Raw genomic sequence first — 23449 nt, 5'->3', positions numbered from 1 at the left:
CGTCTTAAATATATTTAGCGAGGTAGCCTCCACCGCTTCAACGGGCAGAGAATTCCAGAGATTCACCATCCTTTGAGTGAAGAAGTTCCTCCTCAACTCCGTTCTAAACTGCCCCCCCTTTATCTTGAGGCTGTGCCCTCTAGTCCTACTGTCCTTTCTGAGCGGGAAGAGTCTCTCCACCTCTATCCTATCCATCCCATTCATCATCTTATATGTCTCAATGAAATCTCCCCTCATTCTTCTAAACTCTAACGAGTACAAGCCTAGTTTATTCAGCCTCTCCTCATAGTTCAACCCCCTCAAATCTGGAATCAGCCTAGTAACCTCCTCTGCACTCCCTCCAAGGTCAAAATATCCTTGCGTAAGTACGGCGAAATGCAAAACTAAATTTGACTCACCAAAACAGGCTAAATTGTGCCTGTGTAAACTCAGGCACTGGGAAAGAATGATAGCTTGGATGAAATACGAGTGGAACGTGTTAAACTTGAACCAAAGCTGAAGTTATTTCTGTTGGGAAAGAAAGGGCCAAGGACATTAGTCAGTCAAACATTTTGTTACTCGCCAAGTTTTACTGTTGTAATCCAGGCACAAGCCCACTCAGAGAATAAACAAAAAGGCTCAAAATCCTACTTCTGACATTCCAATAGTTAATAATTTATAAAATGGCTATAAATGATTAATAACTGTCATCACAATGCAGTGCAGTAAATTCATTTTGGAAACATTGGCATGGAGGCTTCTGGCCTGGATTTAATTCATTGAGATAATCTGGTGGTGTAACAAACACAGTATAACTGATACTTACTCATAAAGAACAAAGAACAAAGAACAACACAGCACGGGAAACAGGCCCTTCGGCCCAACGAGCCCGCGCCGCCGTCCCACTGTCTGTGACCTATTCATGATTTTAGTCTACACCTAATGTGCGAGGATCAGGGAGGTCCAATTTAGGGACAATTTAGTACCCAATCAATCAGCCTAAAAGCACATCTTTGGGGGATGTGGGAGGAAACCGGAGCACCCGGAGGAAACCCACGCAACCACGGGGAGAACGTGCAAACTCCCACAGACACAGGCCCAAATCCATGTGTCCGCACAGCAACAGAGATAGTCTCTGAGCTGTCATGTTGCCCTCGAGATGGTCCAGTTTAAGCACACTAACGACATGAAGCAATAGGCAACTCCCGAAGCAACGTCCAAGAGCAGCCCACTACAACCTGCCACATGCATGCCCCTTGCTGGACTTAAATGCCTGTGGAGACAAAAAAATTCATTATTAAACAGGCAAAGACTAACATCCCTGAGGCAAAACGTATTCCCAAGCCTACAATGTTTAGTAAGGCCTACTATATCCCCCTATATGTAGCCCGCTCATATGGCTGTCTAAGTGACTCTTAAACAACCCTAGCGTGCCTGCTTCCACCACCTTACTCGGCAGTGCATTCCACACCCCCACTACCCTTTGCGTGAAAAACTGCCCTCTAATATTTGTCTTATACCTAGCCCCCCTCACCCTAAGCCCGTGACCCCTCGTTCTATCCATTTCTAATAACGGAAAAAGCTTACCACCATTTACTCTATCTATCCCCTTCATAATCTTATAAACCTCTATTAGATCCCCCCTCAGCCGACGTCTCTCAAGGGAAAACAGCCCAAGTTCATTCAATCTTTGTTCATGTAATCATGTTAATACTAATCCTCTGGACTGCCAGGAACACCAGGAAAATGGGTAAATTCTGCTGTTTTCAGGCTAAGTGCCCATGCTGACGAGAAAACGCGAGCGTTTCCCACTGGCACTCGGAGTGTCTGTCAGATGGGATTCATCCACCTGAAAGATAACAATGTGGTCATTCTGGGCCACCCTCCAGCCACCCAGGCTGTTCCAAGATCGCAACAGACTGACCTCGGTGCTCAGGGACAGGCCACTGCCTCCACTGACCAGAGGAGGACCATCAACCCCTCACTAAAGAAGGGCATTCCACACCCCACCCACAAATTGCAAGTCAAATCACCCTCTGCAGACTACGCAGAAATGAGGGTGACCCGACCCAATCCCCCCTCGCAACACCGACTCTGTCCCCCTTCCTCTTCAGAGTCCCTACTCAGAATCACTAATGTCTCCCTTTGGACCCCTCTCAGGTCCACCCCCTCAGACCCCCCCTCAGGCTCCCTCCCCTCTCAGACCCACTGTCAGGTCCCCTCCCACCTCTAGAACCACCCCCCCCAAGGTTCCCTTCCCGTCAGATTCCCATTCAGACCCCCCTTCAGGCCAAATGCCTTGGCAATACCAGTGGTGCACTATCCCCTTGCGCCTTGGCACTGACATGCTGGCCTGATGCCTTGGGCCCGAGGGGATCAAGGAGATAAGTAAAGTGGCCATTTGTCCCTTGACCACTGTCAGGATGGGTCCCTTAAAGGTCTCGGAGGTTGAGTGGGCTCGGGCTGGTGGCAAGGAGTTGACCTCACCACTGACCAGTGGGTGGGGTGCGGCATTCTCCTCTGGGACAGGGGTGCTGTGGCTGCACTGCCCCTTCTAGCTCTGGCTGATCTGAAGACCAAGGCAGCCTTCACAATACATGGCAACACAGAGTCGCTGAGCAGAGACTGATAGCCAAGTTCTGTACTCATGAGGACGGCCTCAACTGGGATCTTGGGTTCATGTCACAATATCTGTAACCCCCACGACTTGCCGAGGCTTGCAAATCTCACTAACCGTTCTGGCTGGAGACAATACACATCTCTTTAACCTGTGCTTAACCCTCTCCCCACTCACATTGCCTGTACCTTTAAGTCTTGATTACCTGTAAAGACTCACATTCCAATCATTATTTTGTAAATTGAGTTTGCGTATTTATATGCCCTGTTTGTGAACAGAGCTCCCACTCACCTGACGAAGGAGCAGCAGTCTGAGAGCTAGTGGATTTTGCTACCAAATAAACCTGTCGGACTTTAACCTGGTGTTGTGAGACTTCTTATTATGGTAATTTCAGGCAGCCCTGTGATCAACATCTGCACTGCTGCCTTGTCAGCTGTGCAAATTCTGAAGTGACCTGGTCACTTTAACCTCTATGCACAACACACACACACACACACACACACACACACACACACACACACACACACACACACACACACACACACACACACACACACACAGTTCACCTGGCAGCATTTTAAATCACTGTAGCTCACCATTTTACAGCAGAGATTTTTTTTTTCTCCCTGTCAGGAGCTGCAGGTGGGAGCAAACCGCTTTGAAGTCCTCTGACAGAGAGGGACTGTCAATTTATTTATTTATTGATCTTTTCCTGCACACTTGAATGCATCTCAAGTACTTCCATCGATCCTAATCACAAAGTTTACAAAGATTTAAAACCAGATTGACTGCCTGTGATTTCTTCAAGTCACCCATATGCCTGTGTGGTGTTCAGTGGAGGGGGGTTGGGGGTGGGGGGGATGGGGGAAATGCCCCTCTTTTCTGAGAGGTATGTGGTTCTCCCCTGGGGTTCAGCATGCCATGTCCCTGCTTGTGGTTAGTGACAGTAAAACCTGTCTGGTGTCATTCCCACTGGGGGGGACAGGTCAATGACAAGAAGCTGGGGGAATGGATTATCAAACCACTAATTATATTATAATTAGCGGGTCTGTATAATTATTGGCTTGCTGCCCACCTTGTGCAGGAACCTGATCAAGGTTTCTGATGCTGGTTGGGAAATCCCAACTGACCTGATGCTTATCGGGAATCACAATTTTTGCCCAAAACCCCGTTCTCTGAGGCACCGGGATTCCCAGTGACTATCTGACGAGGCTGGAGAATCCCATCCATCATCTCTAGTTTTATGTTTTGCTCATGCATCCAGAAACCAACACAAACTCTCTCATCTTAAAACTGATCTAAATTAATGCTTGGCAGATACTCCAAGGTCAAACCTATAGTTTTTGGGATGAGTTTGGAGCTCATACGTAGGCCTTGGGAAATGTATCCAATTGTGAGTGTTAATGCAAGTCTTCACTCTGTGACATCCATCTGTAAAACCTGGTTATGCTGAGCTCTTGCAGTGAGTCTTGTTAATATCCCCTTCCTGGAGGGAGAAAATAAGTTTCATTCTTCTTTTTGTCCTGGAGTTGGATTGTATTTGTACACATCCTGAGTCACCTTTTTTCCATTATTTATTTATTCTGCCAACAAAGGATCAACCTTTGATTAAGAATTTGGTTACTCTTTCTATTATCTCCATTTCTGGCTCAGTCTCATTTATATTTTGATTTTGTTTCCCTCTCCCTAGCCAAGCAATATTATGGCCACCTGCAGAATTCTAGATCTCAAAATAGCTGAGATAAATATCTCACCATAAGGCCTGATTGGAGGGTATTTGTAGTCTATATGAATCAGAACAATACCAGCTTAATACTGTGATATTCTTTCGTTGATAACATTGAACTTTAGCTGAGTACTTGCTGTTACAGCATTGGATGGATATGGGACTGTGATATCGTTCCCACAGTTGGTTAGATAGCTATCATGTATTTAGTTATCTCCCCACCCTCTCAAACTTCACATAAAAAGTACAGGTGGGCCTGGGAAAGATGCTCTTTTGGAGAGACGGTGCAGACTCAATGGGCCGAATGCCCTCTTTCTGCACTGTGGGCCTCGATGTTCTAAAGAGGCATTACCTTAAAATTAAAGCTAAGCCAACCATGACTGATGTTAAAAATAATGAAAACTGACTGAAAATTTCAGATGGATTGAGGGGCTGAATGGCTTACTCTAGTCCCTAGGTCCCAAAGTCCAAACATTGTCAAGGAAAAAATAACCTGCTTTAGTTGTCAGCCCTGGACTCTTGCTCTTCACTAATACCAACAGAAGCAGAAATTCTGTCCGATGGAACATTTAATCACATCCATCTATATCCATTTCTAATCTAGAGATAAAAGTATGGAGCCAGCAGTACAAGGAAGGATTGTGAGGGATATGAGGGCAATCTGCTTGTATTTAGAAGGGAAATGTTAGTTTATAGAGCAACATTTCGCATGAATCAGACACAAACCAAATGTAGGACAGCTGATTCCACTGTGGCACAGTTGTTGGCACAGCTGCCTCACAGTGCCAGGGACCCGGGTTCGATGCTGATCTTGTCTGTGTGAGTATCCTCTGGGTGCTCTGGTTTCCTCCTGCAGTCCAGAGATGTGCAGGTTAGGTTGCTTGGTTATGCTAAAATTGTCCTTAGTATTAGGGGGGGTTTGCAGGATAACTACATGGGGTTACAGGGATAGAGCCTGGGATTGTTGTTGGTGCAGGCTTGATGTGCCAAATGGCCTCCTTTTTCACTGTTGGGATTCTGTGAAAGCTGAAGCTCCATCAACTTCTTTTTGCTCCTGTAAGCAACATGCTGTCACTTCTGGTCAACAATGTCCTTAGATTTGGAAACCAAGTTTTTGGTTCTCTCACTTCAATTTGGTTTAATGCAGGAAATTCATTTTATTTCGCATATAAAGGATGCTAAGTGTTGGAGTGATAACAGACTTGAACAACTCATGGGTCCAGCATTTCATAGAAGTGATAAAATCAGACATGTGCCGTGCACAATTGGGCTTTTGAACTGATTTGCTTATACAATGACAAACCGGTAATCTTTATTACAATGAGAAGGGTATGGTTCTAAACAATACAATAACAACCTACTTTACATATGTGTACAAAATTGTGGAAGAATACTGTAATCTGGTTTAATCACTCGATTAGTAGAGCAACTGTATGGGTCTGACTGGGTTGCTGTACAGAGGGCTGGCATGGGCTTGATGAACTGAATGGCCTCTTTCTGCACATAATGTCCCCATTAGCTGAATATTTTGGCTGCGATGGGGGCAGTCCTAGTGGCAGGTGGGTGTGTAAATCTGCATTACTGGCCAATAACCTGGTTTCCCAGTGCCATCCTGCTTGCAGGCCAATTTCCCATAGAGAGATGAGTAAGGCAGTGCTTTCCTCCCTGCAAGGACTGTTTAGCCAATAACACTCCTTTCTTGGGGGCCCATCTCTTTCACCTACCTGCAACGACATCCTGCTGCTCCTTCTATGCTGCAGGGCCTTCCATTGCCTTTCTAGCCATCCTTACTTTATTGGATAGTGAGCCTGGCCACTGGTCATAAATGAGTCAAATTTGGCCAAAATCACATTCAGTTGAAGGTTCCCCACTGAGCTCTTGGTATTTATTTTATTTTTATTTATTCATATTTATTTGCATTTATTTATTTTTATTGATAAATCTACCGCTCCTGGTAATCTTTACTACTGCTGTTATAAAAATGCAAACCTGACATTTACCAATAAATTGTAAAATTATTTAAAAATAAATGAGGCAAACAAATAAATTACTTAGCTAATAATTCTCCACTTTGGGCCTCACTCTTTCCTGCACCTTTTATCTCCAAACTCTGCTCTCTTTCTTACTCTTTCTCTTGTTCTTTTATCATCCTGGTTCCTAACTCTATCTCGCAAACTCCTCACTCGTTCTATCAACATAACATCTCGCGCACGGCAGTCAGAACCCTGATGCGCTGTATACAGTCCGCGGGCTGCATTCCGATGGGCTGTGTGCGGTCTGCGGGCTGCATTCAGATGTGCTGTATGCGATCCGTGGGCTGCATTCAGATAGGCTCTATGCAGGCCACAGGCTGCATTCAGATATGCTGTATGTGGTCTGTGGGCTGCAGGTGGCCACCACTGGTTTAGGGTTTGTGTGTTGCGCCATATTCACAAGTAAGCCAGTGCAGTGCTCACTGAATGTCCACAAGTATAGCTTTCAGCCAGAACCATTGAATTGTGAGACTGCAGCAGAAAACTGACCAGACTTTAGCCTCCGAACACAGAGAGGCTCTTTAGAACTGTCATATGAACTCAAAATATTAACTCTGTTCCTTGTTGTCAGACCTGCTGAGTTTATCTAGCACTTTCTTTGTTACGGAGAGGTTAAGATCAGCTTTCCACATAGCTCATTGACAAAATCTGGGCACCTTCCCTTATAACATGATCATTGCATTTTCCAGCTAGGTTATCAGAGATCAGAGGAATTTGACATCAATGTGAAACCAGATAACATGAGGAAAGACCACAAACATTCCTGCAACAAATAAATTTGGCATTACATTGCTGTCATGCTGCATCTTTTTGAGTCAAACATATTATGGTGATGGTGTGCCTTATATAGTTTCCTTTATGTTTAAGGAAGTTGTTTATAAATTCAGCTCTATTCTGCAGGCAGTCAGTGTGTCTGGAAAACATTTAGCTCAGCTTCTGGGAAAGCAGGATAATTACTCATTTTAGCCATACAGTGTTTATATAGGATAAAACTAGTGGATTTTTGTTTATAGATGGGGAATTCCCCTCGGGGTTTGATTAAAAGAATGCAATGTGGGTTTAGGCATATAGGGACATGTGATGGTGTGGTTAATAGGATGCGTTAGGTCTGTATCAGAGAAACAGCAGCCGTGACTCTCCCAAAGCACTGAATTGGTGGAAAAACTGTTCTAGATCCTGACTGTTTTGTCAGTTCAACTTCTCACTTAAATCTCCGCATTCTGTGCACTGCAGAGGCCCCAATCATGAATCTTATTAAAAATCTGGGGGGGTGGGGCCTATTCACGCTGGAGTCTGACAATTCTGGAACTCTGTGATTGCGAAACGGCCCCAAACTGTCAAACTCCCATTTGCCAGCCAGCTTGATCGCTGGCCAGCCCGGGACCCCCGCAGTGCTGCCCCTTCAGTTCCCCCCCAAGGCCTGATCTCAGCCCCCACAATTCCCGAGCCAGCCCTGAACCCCACCTTCCCGGAGCTCCCCAAAGTCCAGGCCAGCTCCTAGTGATGGCAATCCCCCACCCCCCCTCACCCTGGCAGACCCTCCTCTCATTGACCCATCTGGGGTCAGAAGTCCGGGGAAGCAGGCCTCCCCCTCCTGGCAGACCAATCCCCCCCACCACCACGGGCCCGCCCCAGTCGCTGCCCCCATCATGCAGAATGATCATCATGCAGAGTGGCAGCAGGACCCTACAGTCTCACCATTCACACTAGGCTCTGCCCCTTGGCATTGCTCAGTGCCCTGTGGGCAGTGCTCAGTTGTCCCCTGGGCATGGGCACTTTGCTCCTTGGGCAGTGCCGGGGGCACAGGCTGGCATTGCCAGGGTGCTTATACTCGGGGGCACCATTCCCCCCACCGCCTAACCTCCTGGGGGACACCAATTGCCCCCCTTTATTCTGACAGAGTCACCCGCTAGTTCTCCAAATGTGGGGAGCTACTCCAAACCCCACCAGAGTGAAATACTTCTGGCGGGGGTGGAAGATTCAATCAGGACCGGTAAGATCCCGAAAATGAAAAGTAAAAGACATTTAAAACATATTAAAAACAAATTCAAATTACTTATCTGCCTTCCCACCTGTTTCCAGTGTGGTCTGGCCTGCGGCTGTCCTCCGGCTCTGGGAGATGTGCATGCATTCCCGGCTCATGCACGAATCCTGGTACAAGGCCAGTGATGTGCATCTCCCATCCTGACCCACCAGAAAAGCTGTGGGTAGCGATGGGAGAATCGCAGCCAGCTTTTCAGTTCTGGCTGAGGTTTTGTTTTGAAGAGAGAGTTCTATATGCTGCACTGAAATTCATTCTCTCTCTGAAAGCTTCAAGACTCACTTATTCTAATTCAACACTCATTCTAATTGTATTTAAAGTGGCACTGTATATCTGTGAGAGGAATGCTGTTTAGCTGGAACTGAAACAGTTATATTTGTTTCCTTTCATTTTTAAAAATTGTTCAATTGTTAATAGGTAAGCTGCTTCATTTGTTAGAGTTATAATTAAACAGTGTTATTAAATAAAGTTTCTAAAAAAGATTCCTGATTTGTCAATGAATTAATTGTGGGGTGAAGCATCATAACCTCACATTTATGCCAAAGTAGGAAAATTGTTCGGGTTTAGTCTGGCTTCACAATATACCTTGGGGTTCAGCTCCAGGAGCCTAACAATATAAAGGTTTTGATCGATGAAACCAAACCAATTACAATTTACTAGCAGGGTGTGAAACAGAAAGATTTTCATTATCTCTGGGTTTGCCTTTACTGCTGTCTTCCTCCCAGATTGTTACTGTACACAAATGAAGGACTAGCACCTCCACTGAAATCACCTTGGATAATTATAGATAATTATTCTGGATAGCAAAGTCACATTCATAACACAGCCACCTTCTCATTCTGAAGCTATATCATGTACTCTTAATGTCATTCATAAAACACACTTTTGAAGCTTCCACACTGATCAAAAAAACACATAAAATCCTTCCTGTGCTCATAAAGGTTCATCAATATTACATTCTACTATCAATAATTCAAAAGAAGAGAAAAATGTGTTGTTATGAGGAATGGGCAGTTATGGGGCATGGGTAGTTATTAGGCAATTCACAGTCATGCTATTCACAATCATAGAATCAGAGAATCCCTACGGTGCAGAAGGTCCCTGAGGGGGAACTGAGCATGGGATCTGAGGGGGCTAAGTCGGGTTTTGAGTAGGAGCGTGGGAGTTTGAGGTGTCTGAGCGGGAAGGGTGAGGGGGCTGAGAGGGGGCCTCTAAGGGGACGAGGGCTGAGTCGGTGGGGGGCTGAAGAGGGAGAAGGAGAACTGAGGTGGGGAGACCTGAATGAGGGGAGGGTTGGGTTGGGTTACCCTCAGGCCTGCATGGCATGGGGGATTTATCCAATTTTTTGGGGGGCTATAGTTCCCTCCTGGTTGGGAGGGGGACACTGTTTCATATTTTGGGGGAAGAGAGTGAAGAGATTGGGGATCCATTTAAAAATGGTGGGTTGATCTCAAAAGAGTGGGGCTGGCTGGAGGGTAGCTCAAAATAACATCTTTCAGGTGGATGAATCCCACACTCACATTTTCCCGCATTAAGCCTCCAAATGGGAGACTTGTGCCCTATTTGTGTAACATAATCTGCAGGGATATGAAGATACTTTAAATAATGAACTCAGCAAGAGTGTCTCAGTAAATTGACCAATACAGTGACTAACAGAGGACGACTTGTTCCCTCTGACCTCTGGTACTGGTTAATGGAAATACTAACACTGCATCTTACATGTATCTGATATTTCTGGAGGTATTATGTCAGTCTGTGGAATGGTTGAAATGAAATATTCATCACATATATGTTGACAATAGTTATCTTAGCAAATCTGTATCCTGAGGCTGTTATCCTGTTCCAATATATTTGCTTCAGTAATGCAGATGCCTGAGAAATAAAGCTCACCCTTTTCCACCTATTAGGTGGTATGTGATGATGTGTTACCATAGGAACCAGTTGTTGAAGTAATTTTTAAAAAATCCTATCCACTGCTCCCTCAGTTTCTCCATTGGCATCCATTTGAAGACTTTTTTGCAAACTTCCCTAGATACTTTAATATTCATTCATGGAATGTGGTCATTGCTGGCTAGGTCATCGTTTGTTGCTCATCCCTAATTGCCCTTGAGAAGGTGGTGATGAACTGCCTTCTTGAACTGTTACAGCCCACATAGTGTAGGTATATCCACAGTGCTGTTAGGAAGGGTGCTCCACATTTCTGGCTCAATAACAGTGAAGGAACGGCAATATACTTTCAAGTTAGAATAATGAGTGGCTTCGAGAGGTGCTTCCAAGTAGTGGTGTTGCCATGTTTCTGCTGTCCTTGTACTTCAAGGTGGTAGCAGCAGTGCATTTGGAAGCTGCTGTCAGAGGTGCCTTGGTGATCTGCTGCAGTGCATTTTGTAGGTGGTACATACGGATAGCACTGTGTTCCAGTGTTGGAAGGAGTGAATGTTTAAGGTGATAGATAGATTGCTCATCAGATGGGCTGCTTTGTCTGGCTAAGTTTGAGCTTCTTGAGTATTGTTGGAGCTGCAAATGGAAAATGGAAAATATTTCCTCACCCTCCTGACTTGTCAATGCCAGATGGTGGGACAGACTTTGGGGGTTCAGGAAGTGAGTTACTCGCCACAGAATATCCAATCTCTGATCTACTCTTATAGCCACAATTCCAGTGGTTCAGTTAGGCCTCTGGTCAATGGTAACCCGCTCAACAACACTCAAAAATCTCAACACCATCCAGAACAAAGCAGCCCAATTAAATTGCACTCTTCCATCATCTACATTCATGTCAATCAGTACTGATGCATAAAGGCAGCAGTGTGCACCATCTGTAAGATGCACTGCTTAAACTCTCCTAGACTTTTTTAATAGCTTTGTAAAACCCATAACCTTTACTCATTGGAAGGAAAAGGGCAACAGACGCATAGGAAAACCACAAGCTGCAAGTTCCCCTCCAAGACATACACCGACCTGACTTGGGGTAATATCAATGTTGCTTCACTATTGTTCACCAGCACCTTCTCAAGGGCAACTAGGAATTGGCAATAAATGCAGGCCACTTTCCATGAATGAATAAATAATACAATGTATTTATGTAACGAGCATGCATATTTCTTGTTAATCTTTCATGTGATGTAGGCATAAAAGATTAAAAGGAAATATTTATGCACTTTACATAAATGTATTTTTTATCCTTACTTGTTCATTCATAGGATGGGGGTATCGCTGGCTAGAACAGCATTTTTTTCCACTTCTAATTTCCCTTGAGAAAGTGGTAGTGAGCTGCCTTCTTGAACCATTGTAATCCGTGTGGTGTAGATGCTCTCACAGTGCTGTTAGGGAGAGAGTTCTAGGATTTTGACCAGGTGCAAATGATGGAATGGTGATATATTTCCAAGGGAGGATAGTGTGTGGCTTGGAGGGGGATCTTACAGGTGTTGGTGTTCCTATGAATCTGCTGCCTTTGTCTTTCTAGGTGGCAGAGGTCACAGGTTAGGAAGTGGCTGTTGAAGGAGCCTTGGTGAGGTGCTGGAGTGGATCTTGTGGATGGTACACACTGCTGCCATTGTACATCATTGATGGAGGGAATGAATGCTCAAAATGTTGGCTGGGATGGCAATCAAATGGCTATGCTTTGTCATGGAGGCTCCTTGAGCCTCATATGTGTTGTTGGAGCTGCACTCATCCAAGGAGAATATTCCATCACATAGGGTTTGGGGAGTCAGGAGGTAAGTTAATCTCCTCAAAATTCCCAGCATCTAACCTGCACTTCTAGTTACAATATTTATATGGCTGGTCTGGTCCAGTTTTTGGTTGATGGCAAACCGCAGGATGTTGATAGCAATGATAATGCCATTGATTATCAAGGGAAGTTTCATAGAATCATAGAACCCTAGGAGGTTATTTGGTCCATCAAGTCTGCACCGACCACAATCCCACCCAGGCCCTATCCCTATATCTCTATACATTTACCCTAGCTAGTCCCCTGACACTAAGGGGCAATTTAACATGGCCAATCCACCTAACCCGAGCCCCCAGAAGAAACCCATGCAGATATGGGGAGAACTGTTAGATGGTGTCCCTTTTGGAGGTGGTCATTACCTTTCATGTGAATGTTACTCGCCATTTACAGCCCAAGCTTGAATATTGTCCAGGGTTTGTTTCAGTATCTAAGTACTCGTGAATGGTACTGATCATTGTGCAATCATCAGCAAACATTCCTACTTCTAACCTAATAATGGAGGGAAGGTATTGATGAAGCGATTGAAGATGTTTGGGCCTAGGACACTACCCTGAGGGACTCCTGCAGTGATGTCCTGGGACTGAGATTCTAACCTCCAACAACCAAAACCATCTTAATTTGTGCCAGCTATGACTCCAATGGAGAGGTTTCCTCCCTTTTGCTAACAAATAAACAAACGTTTTGCAAACAATTATTAAAATATTACAAATACCTTTGTAATACATTTACATTTCAAGAAAGATTTTGTGAGAATTGTGGGATACCCATCTTGCACTCTCTTGATAAAAATTGGATGATACAATTGTGATTTGTAAGTTAAGAATTTCAATATGTAGTCATTATGCAATGTTTCATGATCCCGAAACAACAGTGTGAAATATCCTGAACAAATGTCGCTGGGAGATGAAATGTGGATTAGCTGGGCCCAGGCCTTCATTGGTCAGCATTGTGAAACACTCTCAACTTGTTTTATGGGATCCACATTAAGTGGCATTAGTAACATTCCATGGATCAAGTTAAGAGAAAAGGAAAGTTTAATGTCTTGAGTCTTAGACAAGATAACTAGTTGCAGCAGCAAGTAACTCAAGGACAGCATATCTCTTTCAAGCCAAGCACTGGCTAGCATGAATTTATTAATTAGCTGATAGTGGTTGATGAGTTTCAAGGAACAAGGGCTCATGAGAGGCTGACCCAACTTGGATGGGTAACAATATTCATGATACCTTTTTAATTGGATGGTTTAACTCAAGTGTAAGTCTATGATTGGGTTAAACTGATCTCCATACAGCTTGCTGTATAGGAAGGGAGTCTCTGAATACCAACTCTCCAACAGAGCATCTCACCCAGAACCTATCCCTGTAAAGCCACATATTTACCCCGCTAATCCCCATAATCTACATACCTTAGGACACTAATCGGCAATTTAGAATGGTCAGTCCACCTAACCTGCACATTTTCGGACTGTGGGAGGAGAACTGGAGGATACCCACACAGACACAGAGAGAATGTGCAAACCCACACACAGTCACCAAATGGAGGCATTTGGTCAGGGCAGCATCCAATAGAAATAGCCAAGGAAAGGATAGATTGACAGGGGTATTCCACACATATCACAGCACAGTGGCACACTGGTTAGCACTGCTGTCTCACAGCACCAGGGACCTGTGTTCAGATTTGGCTTTGGGTGACTGTGTGGAGTTTGAACATTCTCCCTGTGTCTGTGTGGGTTTCCTCCGGATGCTCCAGTCTCCTCCCACAGTTCAAAGGTGTGCAGATTCAGTGGATTTGACGTGGTAAATTGCCGCTTACTGTTAAAAGATCTGTACGTTGGGGGATTAGTGGGACAAATATGTGGGATTACACAAGAACACAAGCACACAAGCACACAAGAAATAGGAGCAGGAGTAGGCCATCTAGCCCTTCGAGCCTGCCCCGCCATTCAATAAGATCATGGCTGATCTGTCGTGGCTCAGTTCCACTTTCCTGCCCTCTCCCCATAACCCTTAATCCCCTCTCTTATCAAAAACCCATCAACCCGCGTCTTAAAAATATTTAGCGAGGCAGCCTCCACCACTTCAACGGGCAGAGAATTCCAGAGATTCACCACCCTTTGAGTGAAGAAGTTCCTCCTCAACTCCGTTCTAAACCGCGCCCCCCCCTTTATCTTGAGGCTGTGCCCCCTAGTCCTACTGTCTTTTTTGAGCGGGAAGAGTCTCTCCACCTCTATCCTATCCATCCCATTCATCATCTTATACGTCTCAATGAGATCTCCCCTCATTCTTCTAAACTCTAATGAGTACAAGCCTAGTTTATTCAGCCTCTCCTCATAGCTCAACCCCCTCAACTCCGGTATCAGCCTAGTAAACCTCCTCTGCACTCCCTCCAAGGCCAAAATATCTTTGCGCAGGTGCGGCGCCCAAAACTGCACACAGTACTCCAGCTGCGGCCTCACCAATGCCCTATACAGCTGCAGCAAGACCTCCCTACTTTTATATTCAATCCCCCTCGCTATGAAGGCCAGCATCCCATTCGCCTTCCTGACCACCTGCTGCACCTGCAAGCTGGGTTTTTGTGACTCATGCACAAGGACCCCGAGGTCCCTCTGCACCGTCGCCTGCTGCAGTTTTTCTCCACGTAAGTAATAGTCCTTCCTACCATTCTTCCTACCAAAGTGGACCACCTCACACTTGCCAACATTAAATTCCATTTGCCATTTCCTGGCCCATTCGCCCAGCCTATCTAGATCCTTCTGCAGATTCTCCACACCCTCCACACAATTTGCCGTTCCCCCAATCTTGGTGTCATCAGCAAATTTCGACACCCTACACTCGGTTCCCTCCTCCAGATCATCTATATAAATGGTAAAAAGCTGAGGCCCCAGCACCGACCCCTGGGGCACTCCACTAGTCACCAACCGTCAATCCGAATAGTACCTGTTGACCACCACTCTCTGCCTCCTATTTGACAACCAATCCTCTATCCACGCTAACACCCTACCCCCAACTCAGAGATAGAGTATGGGTAAAATGATCTGTTGAAGAGTTGGTGCAGACTCAATGGCCTGAATAGTTTCCTGCACTGTAGAGATTCTATGATTCTATGATCACAGCAACCTGGTGAAGGCACTTGAGACACAGGTTGATGGGACTAGACTTGCAGAGATTGAAACGATCTGCCCAGAACATCATGGATAATTCAAATCCTGGCTCTCTCAGTAACAGTTGCTCAGTTACTAATGTATCAAGCTTTGTTTTTGCAATATAACCACTGTGAGCAATGAGGGTGAAGCCAAATCATTTGGAACTTTGAAACTATAACAATTTCTCTGACTTGACACCAAGATTCACTGAATTTTGAGCTGAAACCAAAGCAGTTCAACTATGACTTCAACAGGTTAGCCCTTTTCTAATTTACTCTTCATTCTTATCTTCAGAAAAAGAGGTTTCGTGGTGAGATCCAGTTGAAGTCTTCAAGATTGTAAAAGATGACAATTAAATTGTTCACTCTGACGAAGGGATCAAGCATCAAGGACAAAAGTTTGAAAGTTTTATAAAGTTCTGAGTGACAAGGAAGGTCAGGCACAATGTTTTGCACTAATCTGTTAGGAAGGTCATTGAGGTGAGCTGTCTGAATGGACTCATTTAAATCAAGGCAACTTGATTTGTCTCTGCGGGTTATAGGGGTCACTTTTACAATCCAGCAGGAGCCTTGTTCACAGGCTGAGCAAATCAAGGAGGAAAGGAAAACGCCAGGCATGATTTTCTGTACATAAATGGATAGAAAATCTTGGTTAGTACCTGCTTGATTTTCCCAGCATTTTGTAAGTCTGCATTGATTGAATGGCCTCAGTCACTCGCACAGCAATCCAAACAATCTCAACAATTGTTCTCCACAACCTGAAGTGCACCTTTATAGTCTAGAATCTGGGTTAATTGTGATATACAGAGAAAAGGCAGAAGTCTCTGAAGTTGCCTACAACTGGTTTGATGGTGGATGAGAGTGCAGATTCTAGCAGCAACTAAAAAGTCGGAAAGCCACTGATGTTAAGTCAAATTGCAATGCTCCCAATGGCGAGTGAGTCTTTCCACTGCCTGGCCATGTGGTGTCATTTGTATTCATTTCTATCTCATGAATGTTCATTAAAATAGCTGCCCGCTAGCATCCCATTGGGCCTTGAAATCTTGCATCACGCCAGCATGAAATTATATCAGCTTGGAACTCAATTGATAAAGGGTGATGTGCACAAGGTGACCCTCCGTTCACCAGGGGCTTTGAGGTGAATGCAACAAACCTATTAGTTATAGCGCTGTACTGTTCCAGATGTGCTATAAATCACATTGTTGGGGCAGGACAGTTCCTGCCCGCCATCTCCATACCCAGCTGGTCTTCATGGACAGCGCTGAGCTGCTGGACCCTTGGACCCTCCTGTGTCAATGAGTCAGATCAGTGCAGTGCTTGGTGTTGGGGAGTCCAGGGATCTCCTTCCCCCTAACACCATACAGCAGTGTCTGTCGGGACAGCACTGTGCTGCAGGATTCGTGCAGCCACTACAATAATGGTCCAAAGTTAGACTGAGGGTGTAGTGCAAGGTGAGAGGGAAGAGATGGGTGGAGGGGGAGACTGGAGGGATGGTTTGCATGTCAAGGGAGGGATGAAGACAAGATGGGCATTGTGGAAGGAAGTCTGCACAAGGCGGGGGTGGGGTAAGGGTGAGGGCTCACAATGGCAGACAGAGGGGCAAGGAGATGGATGAAAAAGACAAACAATGGAAGGGAGAGGGAAGACCGGGGGGCGGGAATCTGGATCTCAATAAGGCTGCCTGAAAAACTCACAAAAAGTGGGGTGATACACAAAGACTCTTGATGAAGTGGCTATGGTCCAAATGGGCATTGTTGCCTTGCCAGTGATAGGCTCAACTGGAAGATGGTTAAATGGAGGAACAGACTTCTTGAGGCTGCCAGCCTTTTCCCTCTGGGTTGTTAATATCCAAAATGGTCTGGTGAAGATCAGTAGGATGGAGAGAGTGACATGGACTGGTGTTTAAATATGGCACCGAAACTTTCAAACCCACTAGCCAAGAGCAGGCAGATGGATCAGCCTCTGGCTGCCAGGGGAGTTGGAGGCAAACTCGCCTGTGCATATTTAATTGGTTCCAATCTGGCGTGGGGAACCTGCTATTTTGGCCGAAAGGACAGGAGCCTCCAGAGCCACCTGCCACTGCACTTAGTCTCAAAAAGCAGAAATCTTTCCAAAGAATTTACATTTATATTATGCTTTCCATAATCTCAGGATCTTACAGAGAAATCATTTTTCAGCGTAAACTCTCTAAAAACCCATCCTGTAGCTACAATCACTGGGGTCGGAGGGGAAGGGGGTGCAGGAAGGGTGTAAAATTGGGATTTATTATTGTAGAGTCACCATTATAAAGTGGGAAACATGACAGCCAATTTTTACACAGAAACATCTCACAACCTGTTAGTTAAAGGATAAGTATTGGCGTGGGCACTGATGCTGAACACTCCTGCTCTGCTTAGATTTGGGCCTTTCATTTTCACCCAGGAGATCAGACAGGGGTCACGGTTTAATATTTCAACAGTAGAATGACACCTCCGACAGTGCAGCTCTCCCTCAATACTGTGTGAAACGTCAATCTAGATTGTGTTCAAGTCTCTCTGTAGTGGGGTCTGAACCCACAATCTTCTGGCACAAAAGCGAGTATAATACCCACAGAGCTCTGCAGGGCTCTGTGGAATGTGGAGGAACAGAGAGATCTTGGGGTTCATACCCACAGATCTCTGAAGGTTGCCACTCAAGTGGATAGAGCCGTGAAGAAGGCTTATAGTGTATTAGCGTTTATTAACAGAAGGTTTGAGTTTAAGAGTTGTGGGGTGATGGTACAACTGTACCGGACCTTGATGAGACCACATTTGGAATATTGTGTGCAGTTCTGATCACCTCACTATAAGAAGGATGTGGAAGCATTGGGGAAAGTGCAGAGGAGATTTATCAGAATGCTGCCTGGTTTGGAGGGTAGGTCTTATGAGGAAAGGTTGAAGGATGCTTTTCTCTTTAAAGCAGGGAAGGATGAGAAGCGACTTAAAGAGGTTTACAAGATGATGAGGAGGATAGATAGAGTGGACATTCAGAGACTATTTCCTCGGGTGGATGTAGCTGTTACTAGGGGGCATAACTATAACGTTCATGGTGGGAGATATAGGAGGGGTGTCCAAGGTAGGTTCTTTCCTCAGAGTGGTTGGGGTGTGGAATGCGCTGCCTGCTGTGATAGTGGAGTCAGACACTTTCGGAACTTTCCAGCAGTTATTGGGTAGGCACATGGAATACACCAGAGTGACAGGGAGTGGGATAGCTTGATTTTGGGTTTGGACATAGCTCGGCACAACATCGAGGGCCGAAGGGCCTATACTGTTCTATGTTCTATGATATACAGCACCTTTGTTGTCAACACTGATGTTGTCACATGTGATGCAACATTTGTTCTCCCATCTTTAAGGAGGCTGGACTGAAATTTCAGTCAGTTAAGACGTGATTTCCAATCAACAAACCAATTTATTTTACATCAATTATTGAGTGCAATTTTTCACCAAGAACCAACTTACTACCAGTCTTTGTACCACTGAAATAAATAAAATGCAACTCTATTTTTTCATTTGAAATTCATTTACAAGCTAATTAATCTCAATCTTCCTCTGGTACAGGCTGCCTAATTGTTTTCCTTTCTCAGGTTTTTGGTTTTCCAATTGACAGAGAGAGAGCAGGAGAGAGGGAGAGAGATCGATCTTGGCTGGAATTCTTTGACCTCGCCCGCGGCTGGGATTCTCCAGACCCGCTATAGGGAACGGAGATTTGGCTGAGCGTCAAATTCTGCGTTCTTTCTGGCAGTGGGAGCTGGCCCTTTTCTAGTTCTTTGTGTCGGCAAAAAGTTTTTTCTCATTTCACACATTCGCACCAAACTTACTGAAACAAATCAATGTTGATGGTCAAATATATTTCTTTAATTTCATGGCCGTTTGTTGTTGGACCCTTGACATGCCTCCCAATATTTAGAATCTATACTAAGGTATGCAAACAGTCTGATTGTTGTTCAATCTGGTGATTTACCCAGGAATTATCTACCACCAGAGTGAGGATATATATCAAATATACTCAATTATTTTAATGCTTTCTAATTAATATTTTAAATTGCAGTGACAATAATCCAAGACAATAATCATGTTAGTAGCTGTTAAATATTAAGTCAAAGATACTGAATTTTAATCGATAGTAATAATATAAATGTGATGTGAGTAAAACACCAAATGCTGCAGCAATATAGTTGTTCTTGAAAATATCTTATTGCAACTCACTGACGATGCAGTTTCACCAAGATTCTTGCAAAACCTGTGAGTCTGATGACAGTGCAAGCATATGAATACACTGTACATTAAATGTAATTTGTGTCTATCCTTTGTTTTAGAAAGTGATGGACTTGAATATTTTGGTCATAATTGAAATGGGATTTGTATAATTTAATTTGAGATTATGTAATCATTTATTTTTAAGCATCTTAATGGCTAGAGCATTGAGAGATCATCGTACAACATTAACTGGGTAATATACACGCAACGCAGAATTTAATGTCAATCTTGTTTGGAACAAAGCAAGATCTTTGTAGAATTATTATATAACAAGCTGCAAAGCAGTATATTTGGAACAGTCAGGTACACTTACTAAGGTGAAAAATTCTGATGGGGGGGCGGGGGTGGAGATGGTAATTCAAGTTGGATTATCACACACAAAAATAATTTCTAAAAGGTTGGTCAAGGGGGAAAAAAATTAAAGCTTATCTTAAAATATGTAGGACAACTCATTTGGTTGTAAGAGTTGCAAGCCTTTTCAAATGAACAATCCAGAGATGTGAGGTTGTGGTGTTTGCAGCCCCGAGTTCAGAAATAAATGGCTTTGTTATTTGCTTCTGATTGTGGAGGAGTGAGAGAGGCAGCAGAGAATGTAAATCAAAGGGTGGGCAAGGTGCCACAATCCATGTGGGTGTCCAACAGTGCAACAATGTCCTCCTGCCCAGCTTGCGATGCAATGCTTAACGCAGTGCTACCATCCTGCAGAGGAGACATGAGAGAGAAGCAGATGCTGAAACTCCAAACATACGACAAGCATTCATCAACAATGTTTTATCGAGAGGCGCGTTCCCTGCCAATGTTATGTTCAATATCCATTCTGAGGAATGTTGTAACACTGGGAAATGGGATGCAGACTGCACTTAGCACTCAGTGTGTGTGTGAAGTATATTGCTTCAAATCACACAGCTGGGGATAATTATCAAGTGGTGGTGAGGTTTATCCCCAAAGGAAAGGAAATAAAACTGTAAGAGCAGTAGTTCTATCAAATTGTTCCATTTTAATTACATTTTTTTTTCATTTGAGTCATGCAAATTGATCTCACCCTCCTTCCCAATAACATTCCTTTGTCTTCCTCAACAGTTTAAATATTAAGGGCTTGATTTTCGTCTGCTCACAAGGCAAGCAACGCAGTAAGACTGCCAAAGGTCACAGTGAAGGAGGTAGATGGCAAATAGCTCCCTTCAACCCTGGGGCAACATTATAAGTGCAGTTCCATTGTATACCACTGACAAGCACCATAGCGGAAACAGAGGTGTTCGAAATAATCCCTATAATTATGTTACACATCGTCAGCCGCAATCACAACAATATTCCTCTGAAATTATCTCTCAGTAGCATTTAGCACGTTAGCTCAAAATACAATAATAAATCATTTGCATCAAATTGAAGTTCAAATTGAACAATAGCGAATAAAAAGCTTCAACTTCACTTCCAATCACCAACCAATCAATTTGATACATTCAAAATTAACTAGGCAGATTGGCCCAAGAAATGAAAATAACATTTGAATACATGTTTTTATTTTTTTCTGTGTTCACAAAACCAAAGGGGCATTTTGTTTTTGCTTTGGGTACTCGGTATTATTATCAAGTATTCTCAAGTCGGTATTACTAAAGCAGGTTAAAGCCCTCTCTACTTTGGCTCAATCCTCAATCCAAACCTCTCCAACTGGTACTGCTGAGAATGATAGTTCCCCTGGAATCCAAAGCTACAACACCAAGGGTGGCTCAGCCTGACAGGGGGAGCATAGAATCACGGAATCATAGAATTGCTACAGTACAGAAGGAGGCCATTCAGCCCATCAAGTCTGTACAGCCCACAATCCCATCCAGACCCTATTCCTGCAATCCTACACATTTACCCTGCTAATTCCCCTGATACCAGCATGGCCAATCAACCTAACCTGCACATCTTTGGAGGAAACCAGAGCACCCAGAAGAAACCCATGCAGACATGGGGAGAACATGCAAACTCCATCCAGATAGTGACCCGAGGCTGGAAATGAACCTTGTCCCTGGTGCAGTGAGCAGCAGTGCTAACCACTGTGCCACCATGCCATTCAAGGGCAGGAGAAAACAATAATAATAGGGGACCCAGTAGTTAGGAAAATGGACAGATGTTTCTGGGGCTGCAGATGTGAATCCAGGATGGCATGTTGCCAGGAATATGGGATGTGGATGGGAAAATGGAGTTGAGGTAGGAGATCAGTCATGATTGCATTGAATAGCAGGAGCAAAACAAAGCAAAACCCTGCTTTTATTTCTCATGTCCTTATGTTCTTACATCACTGAGAACCACAAAGCCCTCTAAGCAGGGAGGGTGAATAGCCAGTGGATGTGGCCCACACTGGTACAATGATGTAGGTAGAAAGAGGGATCAGGTCCTCCTGGAAGGTTTTAGGTGGCTCGAAAGTTGACTAGCAAGTGAGAGCTCAAAGATATTAAGCTTCAGATTAGTTATAGTGGGTATTAAATAAAGAGATAGAGCAGATTAATAAATGGATGGATAGATGGTGCATAACGGAGGGCTTTAAACTCCTGGGCCCTCAGGGCCTGTTCTGGAGGAGCTGAAGCCTATACTAGCCAGATGGAATGAACCTCAATAGGATGAGATGACTGTCCATGTGGAGCAGTTTACTTGAGCTGTTGGGAACAGCTTGAACTAACTTGGCAGGACGCTGGAAGCCAGGATGTAACATTAGAGAGGAAACTTAAGGTGCACAAAGGACTAGAAAGCACGAGAGTAAGAAATAAAAGAAGGAAAAAAATGCTGAAGTAAGAAATAAGAAACATTAGGTAGAGCCAGAATCAGACGGAATACAATAAGGTCTAAATCAGATCTGTGCAAATGTAGGGAGGATGGCAAATAAGGTTGGTAACCAACAGAAACAGATAATCGCAGGAGAATAGGATGTTTTGGTGATAACCAAAAAGACAGGACTGAGTATTAAATTATCCTGGATACAGAAGTGTTCAGTAAAGATAAGGAAAGAAAGAATGGAGAAAGAGTGGCAGTATTGATTAAGGAGAATATTTCAGTGCCAGTGTAACAAGATGTCCTGGAGGGGTCAAGGGCATAATTTATTTGGTTAGAGCAAAGAAATGATGGAGATATCAATGCACTGCTGGGTGTAGTCTACAGGCCATCAAATAGTGGGAATGATACAGAGGAACAGATTTGGAACAAAATGACCAAGAGGTGCAAAACCCACAAGGTAGTTATAATGAGGTAGTTATAATGGGGCAGTTAAATATAAACTAGGGCAAGGAGGGAGAAAGGTTTTGTTAGTATGTTCAGGAGAATTGCCTTGATCAGTATGTTTGTAGCTTAAGAAAGGAGGCATTGCTGGATCTGGTTGTGGAGAATAAGGTGGTTCAAATGGATCATTTAGGGAACAATCTTCATAGGGTCAGAAGGTTTAAGTTAGCTATGGAAAAGAACAAGTATTCAGGTCTGCAGTCAGAGAAGCATCAACTGTTCCTCTAGTTACAGAATTCCGGATTATTGTTGCTTTCCGCATTATCCTCCTGCCAATATGTGCAGCTGAACCAGCCACGGTGCCATGGAGTTCAGAGGGTCATGGGGGTATTTGTGTATTTGTGCACGATTTGTTGAGGGTGGCAGGCCAGATTGAGAAAACAGTGAACAGGGAATATGGTGTCGTGAGCTTTATAAATAGAGCAGAATTACAAAGCAAAGAGCTTACGGTGAAGTTTACAAAAAGACAGCCTTAGTGTCAGCTAGACTACGGTGTCCAATTCTGGACACTGCAATTGCAACAAAGGTTTATGAAAATGGTTCCAGCGATAAGGGATGAGTTACATGAATATATTGGAGAATCTGGGTCTGTTCTCCATAAAGAAGAGAAGATTGAAAGGAGATTTGATGAAGGTGACTCTTACATGTCCCTG

The 23449-nt window shown here is 44.2% G+C and overlaps 2 protein-coding genes across 4 annotated transcripts in view; both read right to left on the bottom strand.

The window, feature by feature from the left end:
• LOC145348567 (uncharacterized) overlaps positions 1–8531 on the bottom strand; it is a 76122-nt gene extending 67591 nt beyond the window's left edge. Inside the window, exon 1 of the mRNA XM_080196757.1 lies at positions 8428–8531. Within this exon, the coding sequence (XP_080052883.1) occupies positions 8428–8531 (104 nt within the window). The remainder of the gene's footprint in view (positions 1–8427) is intronic.
• Positions 8532–19114: 10583 nt separating this feature from the next.
• The window catches only part of LOC145347846 (KN motif and ankyrin repeat domain-containing protein 4-like), a 97260-nt gene continuing 92925 nt past the window's right edge, over positions 19115–23449 (bottom strand). For all 3 annotated transcript variants that reach the window (XM_080195756.1, XM_080195755.1, XM_080195757.1), the window contains exon 10: positions 19115–20237. In XM_080195756.1, coding sequence (XP_080051882.1) covers positions 20136–20237 — 102 coding nt within the window. In that variant the 3' untranslated portion in view covers positions 19115–20135. The remainder of the gene's footprint in view (positions 20238–23449) is intronic.

Source organism: Carcharhinus amblyrhynchos, chromosome 9 (assembly GCF_965287045.1).
Source record: "Carcharhinus amblyrhynchos chromosome 9, sCarAmb.v2.hapA, whole genome shotgun sequence".
Taxonomy (NCBI): Eukaryota; Metazoa; Chordata; class Chondrichthyes; order Carcharhiniformes; family Carcharhinidae; genus Carcharhinus; species Carcharhinus amblyrhynchos.
The sequence above is the reverse complement of the archived record's forward strand: the minus strand, read 5'-3'. Positions and strand labels throughout refer to the sequence as shown.